The sequence below is a fragment of the Salvelinus sp. IW2-2015 genome, linkage group LG26, assembly GCF_002910315.2.
Source record: "Salvelinus sp. IW2-2015 linkage group LG26, ASM291031v2, whole genome shotgun sequence".
Classification (NCBI taxonomy): Eukaryota; Metazoa; Chordata; class Actinopteri; order Salmoniformes; family Salmonidae; genus Salvelinus; species Salvelinus sp. IW2-2015.
In genome coordinates, this window is record NC_036866.1 from 37703652 (window position 1) to 37723712 (window position 20061).

General features: G+C 40.9%; 1 protein-coding gene across 1 annotated transcript in view; it reads right to left on the reverse strand.

Moving 5' to 3' along the window:
• Positions 1-20061, reverse strand: part of slc23a4 (solute carrier family 23 member 4) — a 33790-nt gene that overhangs the window by 2469 nt on the left and 11260 nt on the right. The window contains exons 2-11 of the mRNA XM_023972157.2: positions 17820-17954; positions 17354-17511; positions 9616-9775; positions 7570-7751; positions 5314-5434; positions 4480-4636; positions 2662-2915; positions 2325-2489; positions 1573-1681; positions 1290-1385 (exon numbers count right to left, since the gene is read on the reverse strand). Coding sequence (XP_023827925.1) covers positions 1290-1385; positions 1573-1681; positions 2325-2489; positions 2662-2915; positions 4480-4636; positions 5314-5434; positions 7570-7751; positions 9616-9775; positions 17354-17511; positions 17820-17954 — 1537 coding nt within the window. The remainder of the gene's footprint in view (positions 1-1289; positions 1386-1572; positions 1682-2324; positions 2490-2661; positions 2916-4479; positions 4637-5313; positions 5435-7569; positions 7752-9615; positions 9776-17353; positions 17512-17819; positions 17955-20061) is intronic.

Consider the following 20061-nt stretch of genomic DNA (forward strand, 5'->3'; position numbering starts at 1 on the left):
ATGAGGCGTTGCTTGTTAAACCATTAAGTGTAGCTGTAGCTGGGCCTGGCTTAAACTAGATGCCGCTATAGAGGTGAAAGGAACACCACACACACACTCCTTTCGTAATACAGTGGATACAGAGGGGTATGCCAGGTATACTCTCCGCCTGAAAGAGAGAAATTATGCCAACAAAGGGTATCATGCTCTGCTGGCACATTGTAGAACAGATGTCCACAGACAGAAAGTGTACAACATAATAATGTGCAGTGTAGCCCAAAGTTATTGCTTTTGTTGTGTTGAACTTGACAGTAACACTTGTGTGTGAGTGAGGGGGGGATTATTAAATGTTTTACTCAGTGAACGTTATTTTTGCACACATGTAGCCTTGTGCACTTGATCTATGTCTACTCTGATTCAGAGGGGTTGGGTTAAGTGCGGAAGACACATTTCAGTTGAATGCATTCAGTTGTACAACTGACTAGGTATCCCCCTTTCCTTTCCCTACTATAGTGGCCACTATAATAGAGAAAAAATAGAATGCCTGTTTGTTTCATTTTATTTTTTACAGCTCCTGAGTGGCGCAGCGGTCTAAGGCACTGTATCTCAGTGCTAGAGMTGTCACTACAGACACCCTGATTCAAATCCAGGCTGTATCACAAGTGGCTGTGATTGGGAGTCCCATYGGGCGGCGCACAATTGGCCCATCGTCGTCCGGGTTTGGCTGGTGTAGGCCGTCATTGTAAATAAGAATTTGTTCTTAACTGACTTGCCAAGTTAAATTTAAAAAATCCCAAGTGCAATATTTAGATGTGTGTGGTCATTAGCATTCTATTATAAAGGCTGTCATGGCTAACTGCAATATTAGTATATTGTTTTTTCTCAAGACTTGAGTGTCATTTGCAGTAAAGTCTAGGCAACAAATAACATTGGGTTGCTTTCTTTAAATGTTTTTGCTGTGAGTTAGGTTCACATTAAGCACTTTATTTTACACTGATCATGTAGATCATATTCTTTGTTGTTTCATTTGTTAAAACCTCCATAAAATGCTAAAGTTGTCCGTGATGAGATTCGATTAGTTGCAAGGTAGCTAAAAAGTAGTAAGTAGTTGCGAAGTTGCTAATTAGCTAAAATTGTCCATGATGAGATTTGAACATGCAACCTTCGGGTTGCTATACATTTATTTTTGCGTTAAGTAACCATTCGTCTTGTGTAATCATACCAAACGTAGCATATCATACTAACTTGAGTGTCCCAGATTTTTCATCTAGTCTATGAAACCAGGCTGGTCCTCCTGGGTGGAAGCTTACCTGGAATGGTGTTGTCAAGGAAGAACCCAAAGAAGCCTCCAATAAACATGCTGGTTGTTAGAAGCACCTGCAGCAGTTGGTCCAGCTCGACCACACCTGACAAAGAGAATACAGTTCATCACACTGGGCCAAGTCACATACTAGAGGAATCTCAGATCTCAGCAACATGACCTCCACTTGCCCTCTATTTTGTTCTTCTGCTGAGCTTTTTCCACCCAGCTTTTTTGTAAGGAATTGTGAATTTTTTTAGTCATAGTGTTTCATGCGTTATCTGCTCTGATACCTGTTGCTATGGCATCCGGGTTCTTGAATATCCAGTTTGGAATGACAAGCCCGGTAAACATGGAAAATCCAAAGATAAACACGTTCCGGGAGGAGTTCATGTCTGCATACTGTCAAATGTTAAGCAGAAAATAGTTGACAGAGAAACGCCACAAAGTTGTTTTAATTCTAATAACTTTCAAAACATTGTACCAAAAACGTATTCACAGATTTCTTGCTTATTTTGAAATTAGCTACCTGAACTTTGCAACAATTTTGCAACCTTACAAGCAGAGTTGGGTAGGTTACTTTCTAAATTGAATTTGTTAGTTACTAGTTACTTGTCCAAAATTGTAATTTCTAGCATAACTTTTGAATGACCCAACCTGAGTAATGCAATCTGATTACCTTGAGTTACTTTTGGATTACCTTTACCTTAAGCGGCATTAGAAGACAAATACAATCCATCAAACTCATTTGATGTGTCAGAATAGTGGTCTCTGACTTGTGATCAGACTCGCTCAGGTGGAACAAATTTAAACTTCCGCTTTCTTCAATGGTGAATTGAATGTCATTGAGAAAACAATGCATTTTTTTACAAACATCCTTTCTGAATTTAAAAGTAATCTGATTATTATATTTTTGCTGGTAATTTAACTGAAAAGTAAGACATGACAGGTAAGACATGGCTGAAAAAGCCTTCATATGTAAAATGTCTCTATAGTGGCCATTGTACTATTCAACGTGTAAATAAACCTAGACAACTGCGTTTACCTGCAGATTTGAAACTCCAGCTGCAGAAATGACCCCAAACATGACCAAGAACATTCCTCCAATCACAGGTGTGGGGATGGTGGTGAAAATGGCTCCAATTTTACAGAAAAGTCCCATGATGATCATCAATACCCCACCAGCAACGATCACCATGCGACTGCCCACCTGAGAGAGAAAGAAATAACCATGTCTGTTGAGACTGTATAACAGCCAATAGCTTGTATATCTTCCATATTCCAAAAAGCATTGATTTATCTATAWTATGCTCAAAATTGTATTGCAGTCTAAATCTAAAAACAGATCGTAATAATGAAAAATAGCCTCTAGCCCATCTCACCTTGGTGATGCCCAGTGCACCCACATTCTCACTATAGGAGGTGGTTCCGTTGCCCGTGCCCCAGGCCCCAGCCAGCAGACAGCCAATCCCCTCAATGCCAATGCCTCTGTTGATGGCATGCTTAGGGGGTGGAGGGGCCCCTGATAGCCTGGCACAGGCATGGTAGTCCCCCACCGACTCTATCATGGAGGATAACACCCCAGCCAAGATCCCTACCACTCCCGCCAGGCTCACAGTTGGCAAACCCCACTGACCTGAGATTGGAATCAGAATAAGGGGTTCCAGTTAACATACAATAAATTTGGGTATTTCRATTCATATAGTGTCTTCGAAAGTATTCGACCCCTTTACTTTTTCCACTTTGTTAGGTTACAGCCTTATTCTAAAATTGATTTAATCGTTTTTTCCCCTCATCAATCTACACACAATACCCTATAATGACAAAGCAAAAACTGGTTTTTAGAAATGTTTGCTAATTTATAAAAAATATAAATGAATAATAATATATAATATCACATTTACATAAGTATTCACACCCTTTACTCAGTGCTTTGTTGAAGCACATTTGGCAGTGATGACAGCCTCAAGTCTTCTTGGGTATGACACTATAAGATTAGCACACCTGTATTTTGGGATTTTCTCCCATTCTTCTCTGCAGGCCCTCTCAAYCCCTGTCAGGTTGCTGCACAGCTACTTTCAGGTCTCTCCAGAGATGTTAGATCGGGTTCAAGTCCGGGCTCTGGCTGGACCACTCAAGGACATTCAGAGACTTGTCCCGAAGCCACTCCTGGGTTGTCTTGGCTGTGTGCTTAGGGTCGTTGTCCTGTTGGAAGGTGAACTTTCACCCCAGTCTGAGGTCCTGAGCGCTCTGGAGCAGGTTTTCATCATGGATATCTTTGTTCCATTCATCTTTGCCTAGATCCTGATTAGTCCCAGTCCCTACTGCTGAAAAACATACCCACAGCATGATGCTGCCACCACCATACTTCACCATAGGGATGGTGCCAGTCGTGACGCTTGGCATTCAGGTCAAAGAGTTCAATCTTGGTTTCATCAGATCAGAGAATCTTGTTTCTCATGATCTGAGAGTCTTTAGGTGCCTGTTGGCAAACTCCAYGCGGGCTGTCATGTGCCTTTTACTGAGGAGTGGCTTCCGTCTGGCCACTCTACCACAAAGGCCTGATTGTTGGAATGCTGCAGAGATGGTTGTCCTTCTGGAAGGTTCTCCCATCTCCACAGAGGATCTCTGGAGCTCTGTCAGAGTGACCATTGCTTCGACCTCATGGCTTGGTTTTTGCTCTGACTTGCACCGTCAACTGTTGGACCTTATATAAACAGGAGAGTGCCTTTCCAAATCAATTTACCACAGGTGGACTCCAATCAAGTTGTAGAAACATCTCAAGGATGATCAATGTTAACAGGATGCACCTGAGCTCAATTTCGAGTCTCATGTAAATAAMGTATTTCTGTTTTTTATTTTGAGTAAATTAGCAAAAAATMCAGAAAATCTGTGTACGCTTTGTCATTATGGGGTATTGTGTGTAGATTGCTGAGGATTTAAAAAAATCKATRTTAGAATAAGGCTGTAACATAACAAAATATGGAAAAAGTCAAGGGATCTGAATAATTTCGGAAGGCACTGTCCATATCGATAAACCATACCTATTAGTTACCCATACAGCACTATCTACTTAAGGTTGGGTTAGGATTGTGATAAGCCCTGAGTTTTTTCTGACCATGTGACCGTAGCAGGAAAAACTTGAATATTAGGTTATGGAGTTGTTGCTTATGATCCCACTGAGCAGCTGTGCTTCGTACCTGGATATGGGAATCTGAACCAGGGGGCCTGGCCTATGACATCCCCCTTCAGGTCTGTGCGAGCCAGGTAGCCGTACTGCTCCGGCTCTGAGGGCAGGACATTAGAGATGGTGAAGATGTAACAGATCAGCCATGACAGTGTGATGCCAAGGAGCACCTGAGGAAGAAGTCACACACAGTAATGTACATGCAAATATTACACCAGTCATTATCAGGACCAGGAGTGTTTCCAGACCACAGGAACTGACCAGGGAAAACTTTGGGCTATATAAAGTCCATAAGTGAACAACGAACACCTTTGAGTCTTTGGCCTCGATTCAATCAGCTTGAGCGTAGTGGATARTTTTGCGCTGTTGGAGGTGTAACTGCAGTATGAGCTGACAAATCAGTGAGTGGCTGCTCTTGTGTGACGCCAACCACTCCCTTCCTTATTATCCCTACCGCGTTAGAAGTTCAAAACGGTGAAAGAGAGAGTTGGCTCTATCGATTATCGAAATTATGACAGGCTAARGCATGTTTTCATGTTAATTTGGATGGGGMGGGATTTATAGCCTATCAGTCTAATTGCGGTGTAGACAATAGAACATCARGCATTTGAGTGGTTGAACTTGTAGCGCAGCTTCATGAACTTCTAACATGGCTGCATGGGATTTGTCGGTTATAAAGTCGGGTGTAGTTTTTCATCCAATAGCAGTGTCCGAGATAAGGTCACGCAGGGAGCCACTTGTGGATTTGACAGCTCTAACGCATTTCCACCTCCAAAACAACCGCTGTGCAGATGTCGGCTAGTGCGGATCTGATAGAATCTAGCCCTTTATTTTCCAATGGACGTACAGGTAGAAGCTGGAAGATGTAGATCCTGGAGGTGTGGAATTTTTTGGTCTTGTTGTATGTGGGGAATGGTACAGGGATGTGTCGGAGGTACTGGGAGAACAGGATGATCAGAGCAGTCGTCCTGTAGGAAAGAGAAAAACTCTGTTCACAAAGCAGAATGAGCTATCCAGAAGCATTTAGAATGGGTAAGATTCTTCATGTAGCCTACAGTCAGGTCAAAAATGATTGGCATGCTTTATAAAGATCAGTAAAAAAAATACTATAATACAAATACTGAGCTATACTGTATGCAAAATTATAATATTTTATACTAATACAATTGCTCAGAGAAATGCATTTTGTTTAACAAGCAATAAAAATAAATCGCAAAAAGATAGGGGTCATAATTACTGCCATCGTTGTTGTCAATACTCCAGCACCCACCCCTTGCAAAGATATTGGGAGCTGAGCATTTTCCCAAACATGTTTTATGAGATTGGAGAACACACTGGGGAGGGATCTTAGACCATACAGAATCTTTCCAGATCCTTGATCCTTCATCTGTGCTTATGGACTTCCCTCTTCAATTCAAACAACAGGTTTTCAATGGGGTTACATTTCAGAGACTGATGTAGCCATTGCAAAATGTAGATTTTGTGGTCAATTAACAATTTCTTTGTGGATTTTGATGTGGGCTTGGTGTTATTGTCTTGCTGGAAGATCCACTTGCAGACAAGTGTCAGCCTCCTGGCAGAGACTACCAGGTTTTTAGCTAAAATGTCTTGGTACTTCTAAGACGCCATCCAGTGTGTGGCACAGTGTGAGAACCGTTTGTTTAAGCCCAAGTATAATCAGTCCTCAATTGTGTCTAGTGTGGTTCAGGCTCAGGCCTCTTGTGAAGGTACAGGTGCAAACCAGTCTGAACACTCYGAGTTAAAAGCCCTCATTTAAACCAAGCAGAGCCAGCTAGAGCTTCTAGTGAAGACACTTGGGTCCTCAAATGAGGCATCAAACAGTGATCTATCCTCCAGATTTGACAGGAGTCCAGATGGTGAACCTATTTGTTTCAGGTGTGACCAGGTYGAACACATAGCATGTTTCTGTTCAACGTCCCAAAAGGGCCCATTTAGAGAAACAGAGGTGGTCCGGTCGGGACAACTGTCGTCAAAGGGTTCAGGGTATAGCCCGGGAACAGGCTATGGCCCGGGAACCATAAAGATATAACATGGTATTGTGAACCGATTCTAAACTATTGAAGTTTTAATATTTATTTTTTGGAAGTGAGCCAAGGTTATAATTATTGTTTGTATCTTGCAGATAGTTGGAGAAGCCTTTCACTGCTCTCYCTGGGTTATTAGTTTGTGTCCCTTGCATTAGATAGGTAGTTAGGATTTCGGTTTTCTTTGTCTAGTCCACCTGGGCAAATTAGCTGGTATATATATATAATTTTATATATAATATAATATATAATGTTGCATACAAAGTTTGAAAGGTCTATCACTTTCATCAAACACAATCAAAGTTAACATTAGCCCTAGAGGCCTTCAATTGCCCAGRTTATAGGRATGCCCAATGTAGGCATATTTTTTAACAATGTGATGCTGCACTCTAAAGGGATAACTTGGAGTAACATGATGTAGGTAAATAAATAATCAAAAGAAAAAAGTGTTTATTTATATTATAAGTACTTAGGCATGTCAAGCGCAAGAGATACTGTCGCAGGTAGGTTTATGGCTTGATCATATCAAAACATAAATATCACAACACTATTTTAACAACTCCAAAGTAATTGCATGRGGAGCAGGAGCCACTGAATCTCTGCATTTCTCTAGTACCCACTCATAATCCACTCTCAATCCACTCTTTTGGTATTGTTTTCATTAGTCCACTGCTGATACAGTCCCAAAATGTCAAGTGTCACATCATCATGATGATGTGGAAAGTGACGCTTTGCTTCTTGAAAGTCCATTATCTTGAAAACTTGACTGCTTACACGTAACAGTGGACTTATGAAAAAAAAATACAAAAATATRGTTTTTGAGTGGATTTTTCTCATGAGGTCTCCTAAATATCTGTCGACTAGGTGGGACTCTTATGACTAAAGAGGCTTCACGCATAGCTTTTTACCCATAAGAGTAGGAGTAAAATGTCTCTCTTCTCAGGACTTATGACAAATCTTCTACTCTGAGACGGTTTGTGGATATGGGCCCAGTTCAACAGTTGATAACTACAGGCTTGTGGGGAGTTTCGAGTGAAACCATACTGAGAGGTACACACATAGTGGAGATGCCCCAGTGGTTCCCTGCGCTCATTCCAGCCGAGTCATACAGGGACAGGCCAATCAGAGAGATGGTGGGTGCGATGGTGAGGGGGCCAATAAAACGCATGAAGAAACCGATGAGGCCAGAGAAACCCACCAGCACCTGGAACAAAGAGCCCACCATGATGGAGCCCTGCAGCTGTAGAGGAATACAAACACACCAAATGAGCAAATACACATCAATAAACAKGAGTAATAGTATTTCATCATATTTCATGTGAACCACATTAATGTGAAACGTCCTCTCACTGTCAACTGCGTTTATTTTCAGCAAACTTAACATGTGTAAATATTTGTATGAACATAACAAGATTCAACAACTGAGACATAAACTGAACAAGTTCCACAGACATGTGACTAACAGAAATGGAGTAATGTGTCCCTGAACAAAAGGGGGGTCAAAATCAAAAGTAACAGTCAGTATCTGGTGTGGCCACCAGCTGCATTAAGTACTGCAGTGCATGCTCTCCCTTCATGACTAGTGCACCAGATTTTGCCAGTTCTTGCTGTGAGATGTTACCCACTCTTCACCAAGGCCACTGCAAGTCCCGGACATTTCTGGGGGGAATGGCCCTAGCCCTCACCCTCCGATCCAACAGGTCCCAGACGTGCTCAATGGGATTGAGATCCGGGCTCTTCTCTGGCCATGGCAGAACAACTGACATTCCTGTCTTGCAGGAAATCATGCACAGAACGAGCAGTATGGCTGGTGGCATTGTTATGCTGGAGGGTCATGTCAGGATGAGCCTGCAGGAATGTTACCACATGAGGGGGAGGATGTCTTCCCTGTAACGCACAGCGTTGAGATTGCCTGCAAGAATAACAAGCTCAGTCGATGATGCTGTCACATGGACCCTCCACTCCAAATCGATCCCGCCCAGAGTACAGGCCTCGTGTACGCTCATTCTCTGACATAAACGCGAATCTGACCATCACCCTGGTGAGACAAAACCGTGACTCATCACTGAAGAGCCCTTTTTGCCAGTCCGGTCTGGTCCAGCGATGGTGGGTTTGTGCCCATAGGCAACATTGTTGCCGTGATGTCTGGTGAGGACCTGCCTTACAAAGCCCTACAAGCCTCAGTCCAGCCTCTCTCAGCCTATTGCGGACAGTCTGAGCACTGATAGAGGGATTGTGCGTTCCCTGGTGTAACTCGGGCAGTTGTTGTTCCATCCTGTACCTGTCCCGCAGGTGTGATGTTTGGATGTACCGTTCCTGTGTTCCTGTGCAGGGTTGTTACACGTGGTCTGCCACTGCAAGGATGATAAGCTTGTCCGTCCTTTCCCTGTAGCGCTGTCTTAGACGTCTCACAGTACGGGCCATGCAATTATTGCCCTGGCTACATCTGCAGTCCTCATGCCTCCTTGCAGCATGTGCCTAAGGCACGGTCAAGCAGATGAGCAGGGACCTGGGCATCTTTCTTTGGTGTTTTCAGAGTCAGTAGAAAGGCCTCTTTAGTGTCCTAAGTATTCATAACTGTGACCTTAATTGCCTACCATCTGTAAGATGTTAGTGTCTTAACAACCGTACCACAGGTGCATGTTCATTCCTTGTTTATGGTTCATTGAACAAGCATGGGAAACAATGTTTAAACCCTTTACAATGAAGATCTGTGAAGTTATTTGGATTTTTACGAATTATCTTTGAAAGACAGGGTCCTGAAAAAAGGACGTTTCTTTTTTTGCTGAGTTTAGATACTGGAATCAAGGGTTATCAAAAAGTGATCAAACATGGTAAACTTGTTCTCTTTCTTTCTTTACATTTACATTATAGTCATTTAGGAGACACTTTATATTTGTCAATCACATTACTAAAAGGCGGCAGGTAGCCTAGTGGTTAGAGCAGTGGGCCTGTAACCGAAAAGTTGCTGGATTGAATCCCCAAGCTGACAAGGCAAAAATCTGTCATTCTGAACAAGGCAATTAACCAACTGTTCCCTGGTAGACCGTCATTGTAAATAAGAATTTCTTCTTAACTGACTTGCCTAGTTTWAAAAAAATCACCTCTCGCATGCGGCTCTGCCACACATCTATGTACTCAGGAGAGGTGGTGTTGACCAAGGAAGCGTTCTGGGTCCAGGCAGGGCATGTCCACTCTGGCATTGACAGCATAGCCATGGAGGGAGCTAGAAAGGCAAAGGTACCCCCCTGAACAATGGGCAGTCTGAGGGATAGAGAGAGATGGGAGATAGAGGGGAGAGTAAGACAGATACCTGAAATCACAAATTGCAGAGATTAGATGTTCTGGCTAGAATCTTTAGACTATTACATAAGGAATTCTTCCCCTTTGTAGTATAATCAGAAACCGACTTGTCTTGTGAAGTAGTAGTTGGAGGTTATGGTTGGTCAGGTTGGACCAGAGATGAAACAGCAACACTGGCTCTTTTGCCATCTTCATGTTCTACACAGATCTGGGACTAGGTTGATGCTTGGCTTTTCTGAATAATGATTCATCAAGCATTTGCCTGCATGATTATGGATTCAGGTGACCTGTGCTCTGTGTAAGGTAAGGTCTCTCAGCTTTTGCTCCATATACCTTAACATCACTTTGGGTCATCAGAATTGCTCCTATCCATGAAATAAGTGAGGAAAGGAGAGAGCGTTCGCAACATTTATGTCCAAAATAAACTTAAATAAAGTACATACCCTTCAAATTAGTGGATTCAGCTATTTTAGCCACACCCGTTGCTGACAGGTGTATACAATCAAGCACACAGCCATACAATATCCATAGACAAAGACTGGCAGTAGAAAGGCCTTACTGAAGAGCTCAGTGACTTTCAACATAGCACCGTCTCAGGATGTCACCTTTTCAACAAGTTAGTTAATCAAATTTCTGCCCTGCTAGAGCTGCCCTGATCAACTGTAKGTGCTGTTATTTTGAAGTGGAAACATCTAGGAGCAACAACGGCTCAGCCGTGAAGTGGTAGGCCACACAAGCTCAAAGAACGGGACCGCAGAGTGCTGAAATGTGTAGCGTGTAAAAATGTTCGGTCTTCAGTTGCAACACTCACTACTGAGTTCCAAACTGCCTCTGGAAGCAACGTCAGCACAATAACTGTTAATCGGGAGCTTCATGAAATGGGTTTCCATGACCAAGCAGCCACACACAAGCCGAAGATTACCATGCGCAATGCCAAGCGTCAGCTGGAGTGGTGTAAAGCTAGCCCCCATTGGACTCTGGAGCAGTGGGAACGCGTTCTCTGGAGTGATGAATCACACTTCACCATCTGACAGTCCAACGGACGAATCTGGGTTTGGCGGATACCAAGAGAACGCTACCTGCCTGAATGCATAGTGCCAACTGTAAAGTTCGGTGGAGGAGGAATAATAGTCTGGGGCTGTTTTTGTTCCAACTTCTAGAGGAACACCTTCCTAGAAGAGTGGAGGCTATTATAGCAGCAAAGGGGGGACCAACTCCATATATATGCCCAAGGTTTTGTAATGAGATGTTCGACAAGCAGGTGTGCACATACTTTTGGTCATGTAGTGTACAATACATTCGGGAAAGTATTCAGACCCCTTCCCTTTTTCCACATTTTGTTACGTTACAGCCTCATTCTAAAATGGATAAAATGTTTAAAAAATCCTCATCAATCTACACACAATACCCCATAATGACAAAGCGAAAACAGGCTTTGACATTTTTGCACATTTATTACATTTTAAAACAGAAATACCTTATTTACATAAGTATTCAGACCCTTTGCTATGAGACTCAAAATTGAGCTCAGGTGCATCCTGTTTCCATTGATGATCCTTGAGATGTTACTACAACTTGAATGGAGTCCACCTGTGGTAAATTCAATTGATTTCCTGTCTATAAAACAGATTGACAGTGCTTGTCAGAGCAAAAACCAAGGCATGAGGTTGAAGGAATTGTCCGTAGTGAGCCGAGAAAGGATTGTGTCGAGGCACAGATCTGGTAGCAAAAAWTGTCWGCAGCATTGAAGTTCCCCKAGAACACAGTGGCCTTTATCATTCTTAAATGGAAGAAGTTTGGAACCACCAAGACACTTCCTAGAGCTGGCCGCCTGGCCAAACTGAGCAATCGGGAGGGAGGGCCTTGGTCAGGGAAGTGAACAAGAACCCGATGATCACTCTGACAGAGCTCTAGAGTTCCTCTGTGGAGATGGGAAAACCTTCCAGAAGGACAACCATCTCTGGCCAGACAGAAGCCACTCCTCAGTAAAAGGCACATGACACCCCGCTTGGAGTTTGCCTACAGGCACCTAAAGGACTCTCAGACTATGAGAAACAAGATTCTGTGGTTTGATGAAACCAAGATTGAACTCTTTGGCCTGAATGCCAAGCATCACATCTGGAACAAAATTTGCACCATCCCTACTACGGTGAAGAATGGTGGTGTCAGCATCATACATTGGGGGATGTTATTCAGCGGCAGGGACTGGGAGACTAGTCAGGATCGAGGAAAAGATAGAGAGATCCTTAATGAAAACCTGCTCCAGAGCGCTCAGGACCTCAGACTGGGGCAAAGGTTCACCTTCCAACAGGACAATGACCCTAAGCACACAGCCAAGACAACGCTGGAGTGGCTTCGGGACAAGTACCTGAATGACCTTGAGTGGCCCAGCCAGAGCCCGGACTTGAACCCGATCGAACATCTCTGGAGAGACCTGAAAATAGCTGTGCAGCGACGCTCCCCATCCAACCTGACAGAGCTTGAGAGGATCTGCAGAGAATAATGGGAGAAACTCCCAAAATACAGGTGTGCCAAGCTTGTAGCGTCATACCCAAGACGACTGAAGGCTGTAATCGCTGTCAAAGGTGCTTCCACAAAGTACTGAGTAAAGGGTCTGAATACTTATGTAAATTTGATATAATTTTTTTTTTTTTTATACATTTGCAAAACCTTCTAAAAACCTGTTTTTGCTATGTCATTACGGGGTATTGTATGTAGATTGATGAGGGGGAAAACACGATTTAATCCATTTTAGAATAAGGCTGTAACGTAACAAAATTAAGAAAAGGTCAAAGGGTCTGAATACTTTCCGAATGCACTGTATATGGGTCGATCTTGAATTGTGYTGGCATTTGCATCCTTTGTCTTTTGCAACCATGAAGAACACTGGAGTGGCTGCTCGTGGGGTTATTGAACATGAAGCCACACCCGTCTCACTCGCATTATAAATTCAGAATGAGAAAGTGTAGGTTATAGAGAATTATTGTGACACAAAAATAGAAAATCATTCAATTCAATTATGAGGAATTATATTAGCCTAATCGAGTTGTAAATAAGGCTAGCCTACATATCACATTCCAGTGTTCGCATGGGATTTCTCTTAATGTGACTCCGTGCAGCCAATGCAATGTCCGCTTTCGGTATAATACCAGGTCCTGCTTGTGGATTTGATCGTTTTAACACAGTTCTACCTCTGACACTGCCAAAACATCTGCTATGCAGGTGTCGGCAAGCGCATATCTGATATAATCTAAATTTGACTAAATATGTTAAGATTTGTTAAATATTTTCAACATTAGTCTACTGGTGTATTGCGATCATCTTTGAATTCTGGGACTTTGTTTTGTCAATCTATTTGTGTAAATGATTTAAATCTCAGTTCCAAAATACTTCAATAATATCTCACAGCTGTAATGTGCTGACTGCGCAACYGACAGGATTTCCGGTTTCTAATTTTGTCAATCTGATTTGTGGTTCATGAGAATAATTTTWAAGTATTTTTAGCATTAGCATGCAGTTACAGTGCAGCCATATTTCAAGCAGCAACTTATGTTATGGAGTGAATCTGATTTATGGTTCATGAGGAGAAGATGATTGCAGATTATTTTGAGCATTAGCATTACATACAGATGTAGGATCTTAATTTAAGCCAGTTTGCTACAGCAGGAAAATAATAGAGTGATCAAATTAAGATCCTACATCTGTAAGCCTTTGTGGAGTGGAGTTACAAAGGGTTTAAATGGACACGTAAAATCAGATTTCCTTATTTATCAATAACTCATCCAATCCCTTAGTTTTCTCAGTGTCACGAATACCACCGAAGGTGGCTCCCCTTCCTGTTCGGGTGGCGCTCGGCGGTCGTCGTCCCCGGTCTACTAGCTGCCACCGATCCCTTTTTCCTTTTCGTTTGTTTCTGTCTAATTGTTTTCACCTGTTCCTTGTTGGGGTTTTGGGATGGGTYTTATTTATGTTCGTTTTGCCCGCTGGTGTTTGTGCGGGCTTGTTGGTTGTTACGTTTGGTGATGTATCGTGGTTTGTTTTGGGTTTTCGCTGTCCAGTGTTTGTAACGAGGTTTGGGGTTTGTTTAGCGCCAGTGTTTTGGGCATTCACCCATGTTTTGGACCTGTTACGTTTTGAAGGACATTAAAGCGTTTTCCCGTTCATTTCGCTCTCTGCATTTGACTCCTCACTCATTTCACTCACCCGGCGTTACACTTAGACTAAATTAATCATCTTTGCTTGAGTTATTTGACCATTTCAGCTTTGCTGTGAACCCCTAAAAAGATTATAGAATGTTTGTTCCACTTTGACATTGGAGTACTTTGTGTAGATCGTTGAATTGTTTTGTTTACAATTTAATCCATGTTAATCCCACTTTGTATCACATTGTTTTTGAAAACCCCTAATTACAAATAGTAACACATCATATGTTTTTGTTTATATTGAACTGTTTATCAATGATAAAACATAATGTAAGTCCTTTATACTGCAAAACATTATGTTTATGCATTGTTTGAAGTAGTTAGGGCAAGCAAATTGTCTTGTCCCAGTACTGACCCAGTAGAGTTGTAGTGACATTTTGGGGATTTAGACATATCTATTATTTTGAATGGTGGAAAGTAAACAAACTTATTTAATATATTGTATAGATCAATAAAACAAAGAAGGCTACTACAATACATATTTGTTTTACAAATATAATATGTGTCCCTTAGTTTATGTAATTGGTGTTACCACCTTGAAGATCACTCATTACAAGGATTTACCAGGACCTTGAGCATTCCCTGAAGTGGCAAACGGTTATTGCGGGAGGGGTCTATATTAAAGAAAATGATTAGCTAATCACACCTTTTTAGTATYTCATACATTTCAGGATTCCATTGATGATATGGGGTGTCTCAATTCAAAGTGTCATTGGTGTTACTCAATTTAAATGAACGCAAATTGCATTGTGAGCAAAATTCTTAACGAAATCACATTAGGCCTCAAATTAAGAAAAGCCTCAATTACCTCAAATGTGTCATTGGTGTTACCATCGTTACTACTCCTACTGCTGGCACAGTGTTATCATAATGGTCACAATTATTTAAAGTCATTAAGCTGCCATATGAGTTGATTTAGAATGGGAAGATGTACATTCAAATTACAAATACAGAAAGTTAAGTACATGTTTTCTAAAATGCCCAAATGCCACCAAAAATTAAGAACCGCCCATTCAGTATATTATCAGATGATCTCAGCTCATCATGGTCTGGACATAGATTACATAGATGACATAAAAACAAACCACCACCTACAGTAATTACAGCAGTTAACCTAACCTACACAAGCTTGACGACTACAGTGCTTTCAGAAAGTAGTCACACCAACTTGACTTTTTCAACATTTTGTTGTGATACAAAGTGGGATTAACATGGATTTAATTGTAAAGAAAACAATTCAACAATCTACACAAAATACTCCAATGTCAAAGTGGAACAAACATTCTATCATCTATTTTTAATGGAAAATAAAACACTAATATATTTAGATTTCATTAGTATTAAACCCCTGAGTCAATACATACATTAGAATCACATTTGGCAGCAAGTACATCTGAGTTTTTCTGGGTAAATTTGAAAGAGCTTAGCAAATCTGGATTGTACAATATTTGCCCATTATTCTTAAAAAATTATTCAAGCTCTGTCAAGTTGGTTGTTGATCATTATTAGACAGTCATTTTCATGTCTTGACAGAAATTTTCAAGACGATTTAAATCAAAACTGTAACTAGGCCACTAGGCCACATTAAATGTCATCTTGGTAAGTAACTCCAATGTGTATTTGGCCATGCATTTTAGGTTATTGTCTTGCTGAAAGGTGGATTTGTCTCCCAGTGTCTGTTGGAAAGCAGACTGAACCAGGTTTTCCACTAGGACTTTGTCTGTGCTTAGCTACAGTATATTCCTTTTCTTTTTATCCGCCAAAAACTCCCTAGCTCTTGCCGATGACAAGCAAACTCATAACATGATGCAACCACAACCATGCTTGAAAATATATATTATAAAGAGTGGTACTCAGTGATGTGTTGTGTTGGATCTGCCCCAAACATAATGCTTTGCCACATTTTTTTCAGTATTACTTTAGTGCTTTATTGCAAACAGGATGCATGTTTTGAATATTTTTTATTCTATGCAAGTTTCCTTCTTTTCACTTCGACATTTAGGTTAGTACTGTGGAGAAACTACAGTACTACTTTCTCCTATCACAGCCAGTTAACTCTGTAATTGGTTTAAAATCACCATTGGCCTCATGCTGAAATCCCTGAGCGGTTCCGTCCTCTCCATCAACTGAGTTAGGAAGGACGGCTGTATCTTTGAAGTGACTGGGTGTATTGATACAGCATCCAAATTGTAATTGTAATTGTAATGCTCAAAGGGATTTTCAACGTCTGCTTTTTATTACATTTTTACTCATCTACCAAAAGGTGTCCTTCTTTACAAGGCACATAGATGGGGGTAGTCATTCAAAAACATGTTAAACACCATTATTGCACACAGAGTTAATCCATGCAATTTACGGTATTATCTGACTTGTCGAGSACATTTTTACTCCCAAAGTTGTTTAGGCTTGTCATAACAAAGAGGTTGAATATTTATTCAGCTTTTCATTTTTTATTAATTTGTAGAAATGTTCAAAAACATAATTCCACGTTGACATTATGGGGTATTGTGTGTAGATCAATGACACAAAATCTAAATTGAATCAATTTAAAATTCAGGCTGTAACAACAAAATATGGAAAAAGTATAGGGGTGTGAATACTTTCTGAAGGCACTGTATACTTCACCACTCATCCTGCATATGACCAAACAAATCTCTTCTATTGACCCCATGCCAATTCAGGCTCAATGACCTGGAATTGTACGAGTGGGGGAGCTGAGCTCCAGTACCAGTTCTTCAGTTAGAGATTCAGCTCTTGATGGCTTTAATTTCACAAAGACCCTGTGCACAGTCGAGAATATGCTATGGTGTGAGGCTAATGCAGCACACTGACCTGAAAAAATGGCTCCGAATATCAACAGAGGCTTAGAAAGAGACATGAGAGCTCATACTGTACAACCTAGCTAATCAGATGCTTCAGCAAAATCAATCTTTACAATAAACGATAGTCTACTGCTAGATCTCCTGGAAAGCATGACAACCAAATCAGATATTGTGTTTAGCCTTAAGTAAAATTCCAGGAAATTGCCATGGATTTTATTGTACTTTGTTTTGATTCCAACATGACAATACAACAAAGAGACGCCTTGCCCCTTTGATGTCTGGCAATTCATGACTAGTAGATTCCCTTATACATGGTATACGTGTCATGGTTGGATGGCTCCACCTTGATATTGCCCAGGATATCTTATCAAGGTCAATCTTTATTGACCAAATAAACATTTGACTCCCTTGTACCTTGTTCTCCCTGCTTTTGGCCCCATTTATGTTCACAGACACTCTGTTGCTGTTGAATAATTTGTCCAAAGCCATATCCAACCAACCACAGCTTCACTCACCTGATTCCGAAGGTGACCTGCAGCAGGGTGCACACGCCTGACACAAAGAAGATGGTGCTGATGAGGTGACCCTGGGTCAGGCCATCGTGCTGCAGACACAGACCCTGAGACAGGATCAGAGGGATGGCGATTATCCCCCCAAACGCTGTCAGTAAATGCTGAGGAGAGGGGGAGATGGATGTAAGAGAGGAAGAAGAGATGCACTCATGACGGTTTCATCCACTGATACTGAGGCCAAGATGAGCAGATGAAATCACAGGTACAGGAACAGTATTTGCAGTATTTATTATTTTTCATTTGCAGCCAAATTCATCCTGGAAAACTAGGTTAGTTTGACTGTTCATCCAATTGATTACATTGGCTGATCAAATCAATGGAATCCCAAGGAGGCTCAACCTCTCCAACCTCAACCAGTGAGAAGGGAACCCTGCTGCCTCCAATAAAACYGAGTAGGGATTGGATTTACCTGGATGCCCAGGATTATGCATAGGTACCAGGCTGGGACATCTGTGACACAGTAGGACAGCTTGTTCTTGTCATCCTCCTCAGAGAGGCCGGAGCCCTCTCCATCATTCTCCAGCTCACAGAAATGCCCATGAATCTACAGCACAGATAGCAAGGTCTCATTCATTAGGACAATGGAAAACATTTCATTCTGCAACGGAATAGGAAAATGTGCGTCTCTTATTGGCTAATCCAGGTAGTCCCTCCCTGTTCCCATGCATTTTGTTCCCATGCATTTTCTTCTGTTTAATCCCAAATGGGCTGACTCACAGGCATAACATTACCCATACTACAGGAATAATATTACCAATTATACAGGCATAATATCACCTGGAACAAAAGCGTAATATCACTCATAACTAGGGTTACAAAGCCACCAGTAATTGACCAAAGTTAACGAAATCTTTAGTAATTACTGTTGCAACTTCGAACATATTCCCGGGAAGACCAGTTCCCCATTTAACCACTAACGAAATCCCTTCACAATGATGTCAAACTGTGTTTCTAATACACAATGAAATTAAACACAGACTACCTCTTTCTAATCAGGAAACTCTTGGATATGCTGTGGTGGACTGTTATTACAATTGCGTCACGGGAACCTGGTAGAAATATGTTTGTAACGTAAGTGTAGTTAGTCATTGAATATCTCTGAATTCACTGAATCCATTTTTGTAGCCAACTGGTACCCTCAAATCGTATCCTGATGTCGACAGCAGATGGTAGTTGTATTCATAACATTAACTAGCTAACATACATTTTGAGAAAACAAGTTATATTAAGTGGCTAGCTACTGTAGCTAGCTAGCGTTAGCAACGTTTGGTGGTCAATGAGAGAGCTAGCTGAGCTAGCAAACAATGTAACAAAATTATAATTCTAAAATTTTAAAAATACTCCCTCAACAGGCAGTGGTGCACTGTTAAATTATATTTGCCATTTCAATATTTATTTTTTTGAAGAAAACTGTTTTTGCCACGGCCTGGCTTTCATGTGATTTAAACGTGAGCTTGTGCGAGATGTCGGACTCGACGACAATTGCTATCCATTGGAGCACTGCAATTSGTTGCCCACAATTCTGAGGTGGGACATAGCGAAAGGTCAATTAGCAGGTAATCTATGGTAATTTTGGTTTTTCACACTTAAATTCAAGAGAAAATAGCCTAATTAATGAAAATAAACATCTAATCAACAATGGCAAACTCTTGATTTGTTTCACCTGCCACAAGTTTGGCAGCAAAACATTTACAACAAAGACATATTGACTTAGTAAAATAAATAAAAGTGTGTAAAAAAAAATATAAAGGATATGTCATGCTGAAACCCTCATGTTATTATTATTATTATTATTAATTAAAAAAAATTATTTTTTATAACCTTTATTTATACAGGTTTTTTCTCATTGCGATAACATCTATTTTCCAAGAGAGACCTGGTCCAATAGCAGCAGAGAGAACAACGTTTCAGACAAAACAACTTACATACACTAACACAACATTAAACAAAACTATAAACACACATACAGTACAACAAAAACATTGTACATTAAAAACACAAAAACACAAACAGCTGGCCTAAAAACAATTACACTCTTCTATGATATATACATCAATCAAGTGTTTAAACTCCACCAARGAAACTAGATGATCACATTTTAATATGTTCATGACAGAATTACAGGACCATGGAGCTAAGTAACTAAAACTATTTCTACCATGTCCTGTTCTAATTTTTGGTACTGTTAGAAGCAAATCAGAATGGGACCGTAATTTATATTTATTTACTGACCTGACTAAAAAAGAAGAACAMAGATAAAATGGCATTTTACCCAATAGGCCTTATAAATCAGTGTATACCAGTGTTTAAGCCTACGCAAGGTCAATGATGACCAGCCAACAGCGCTGTAGAGATCACAATGATGTGTTAGACGTTTCTGATTTGAAATGGACCTGAGGGCTGCATGATACACTGAATCAAGTGCTCTCAGGGTAGTGGCTGAGGCCTGCATATACAGTGGGGAGAACAAGTATTTGATACACTGCCGATTTTGCAGGTTTTCCTACTTACAAAGCATGTAGAGGTCTGTAATTTTTATCATAGGTACACTTCAACTATGAGAGACGGAATCTAAAACAAAAATCCAGAAAATCACATTGTATGATTTTTAAGTAATTAATTTGCATTTTATTGCATGACATAAGTATTTG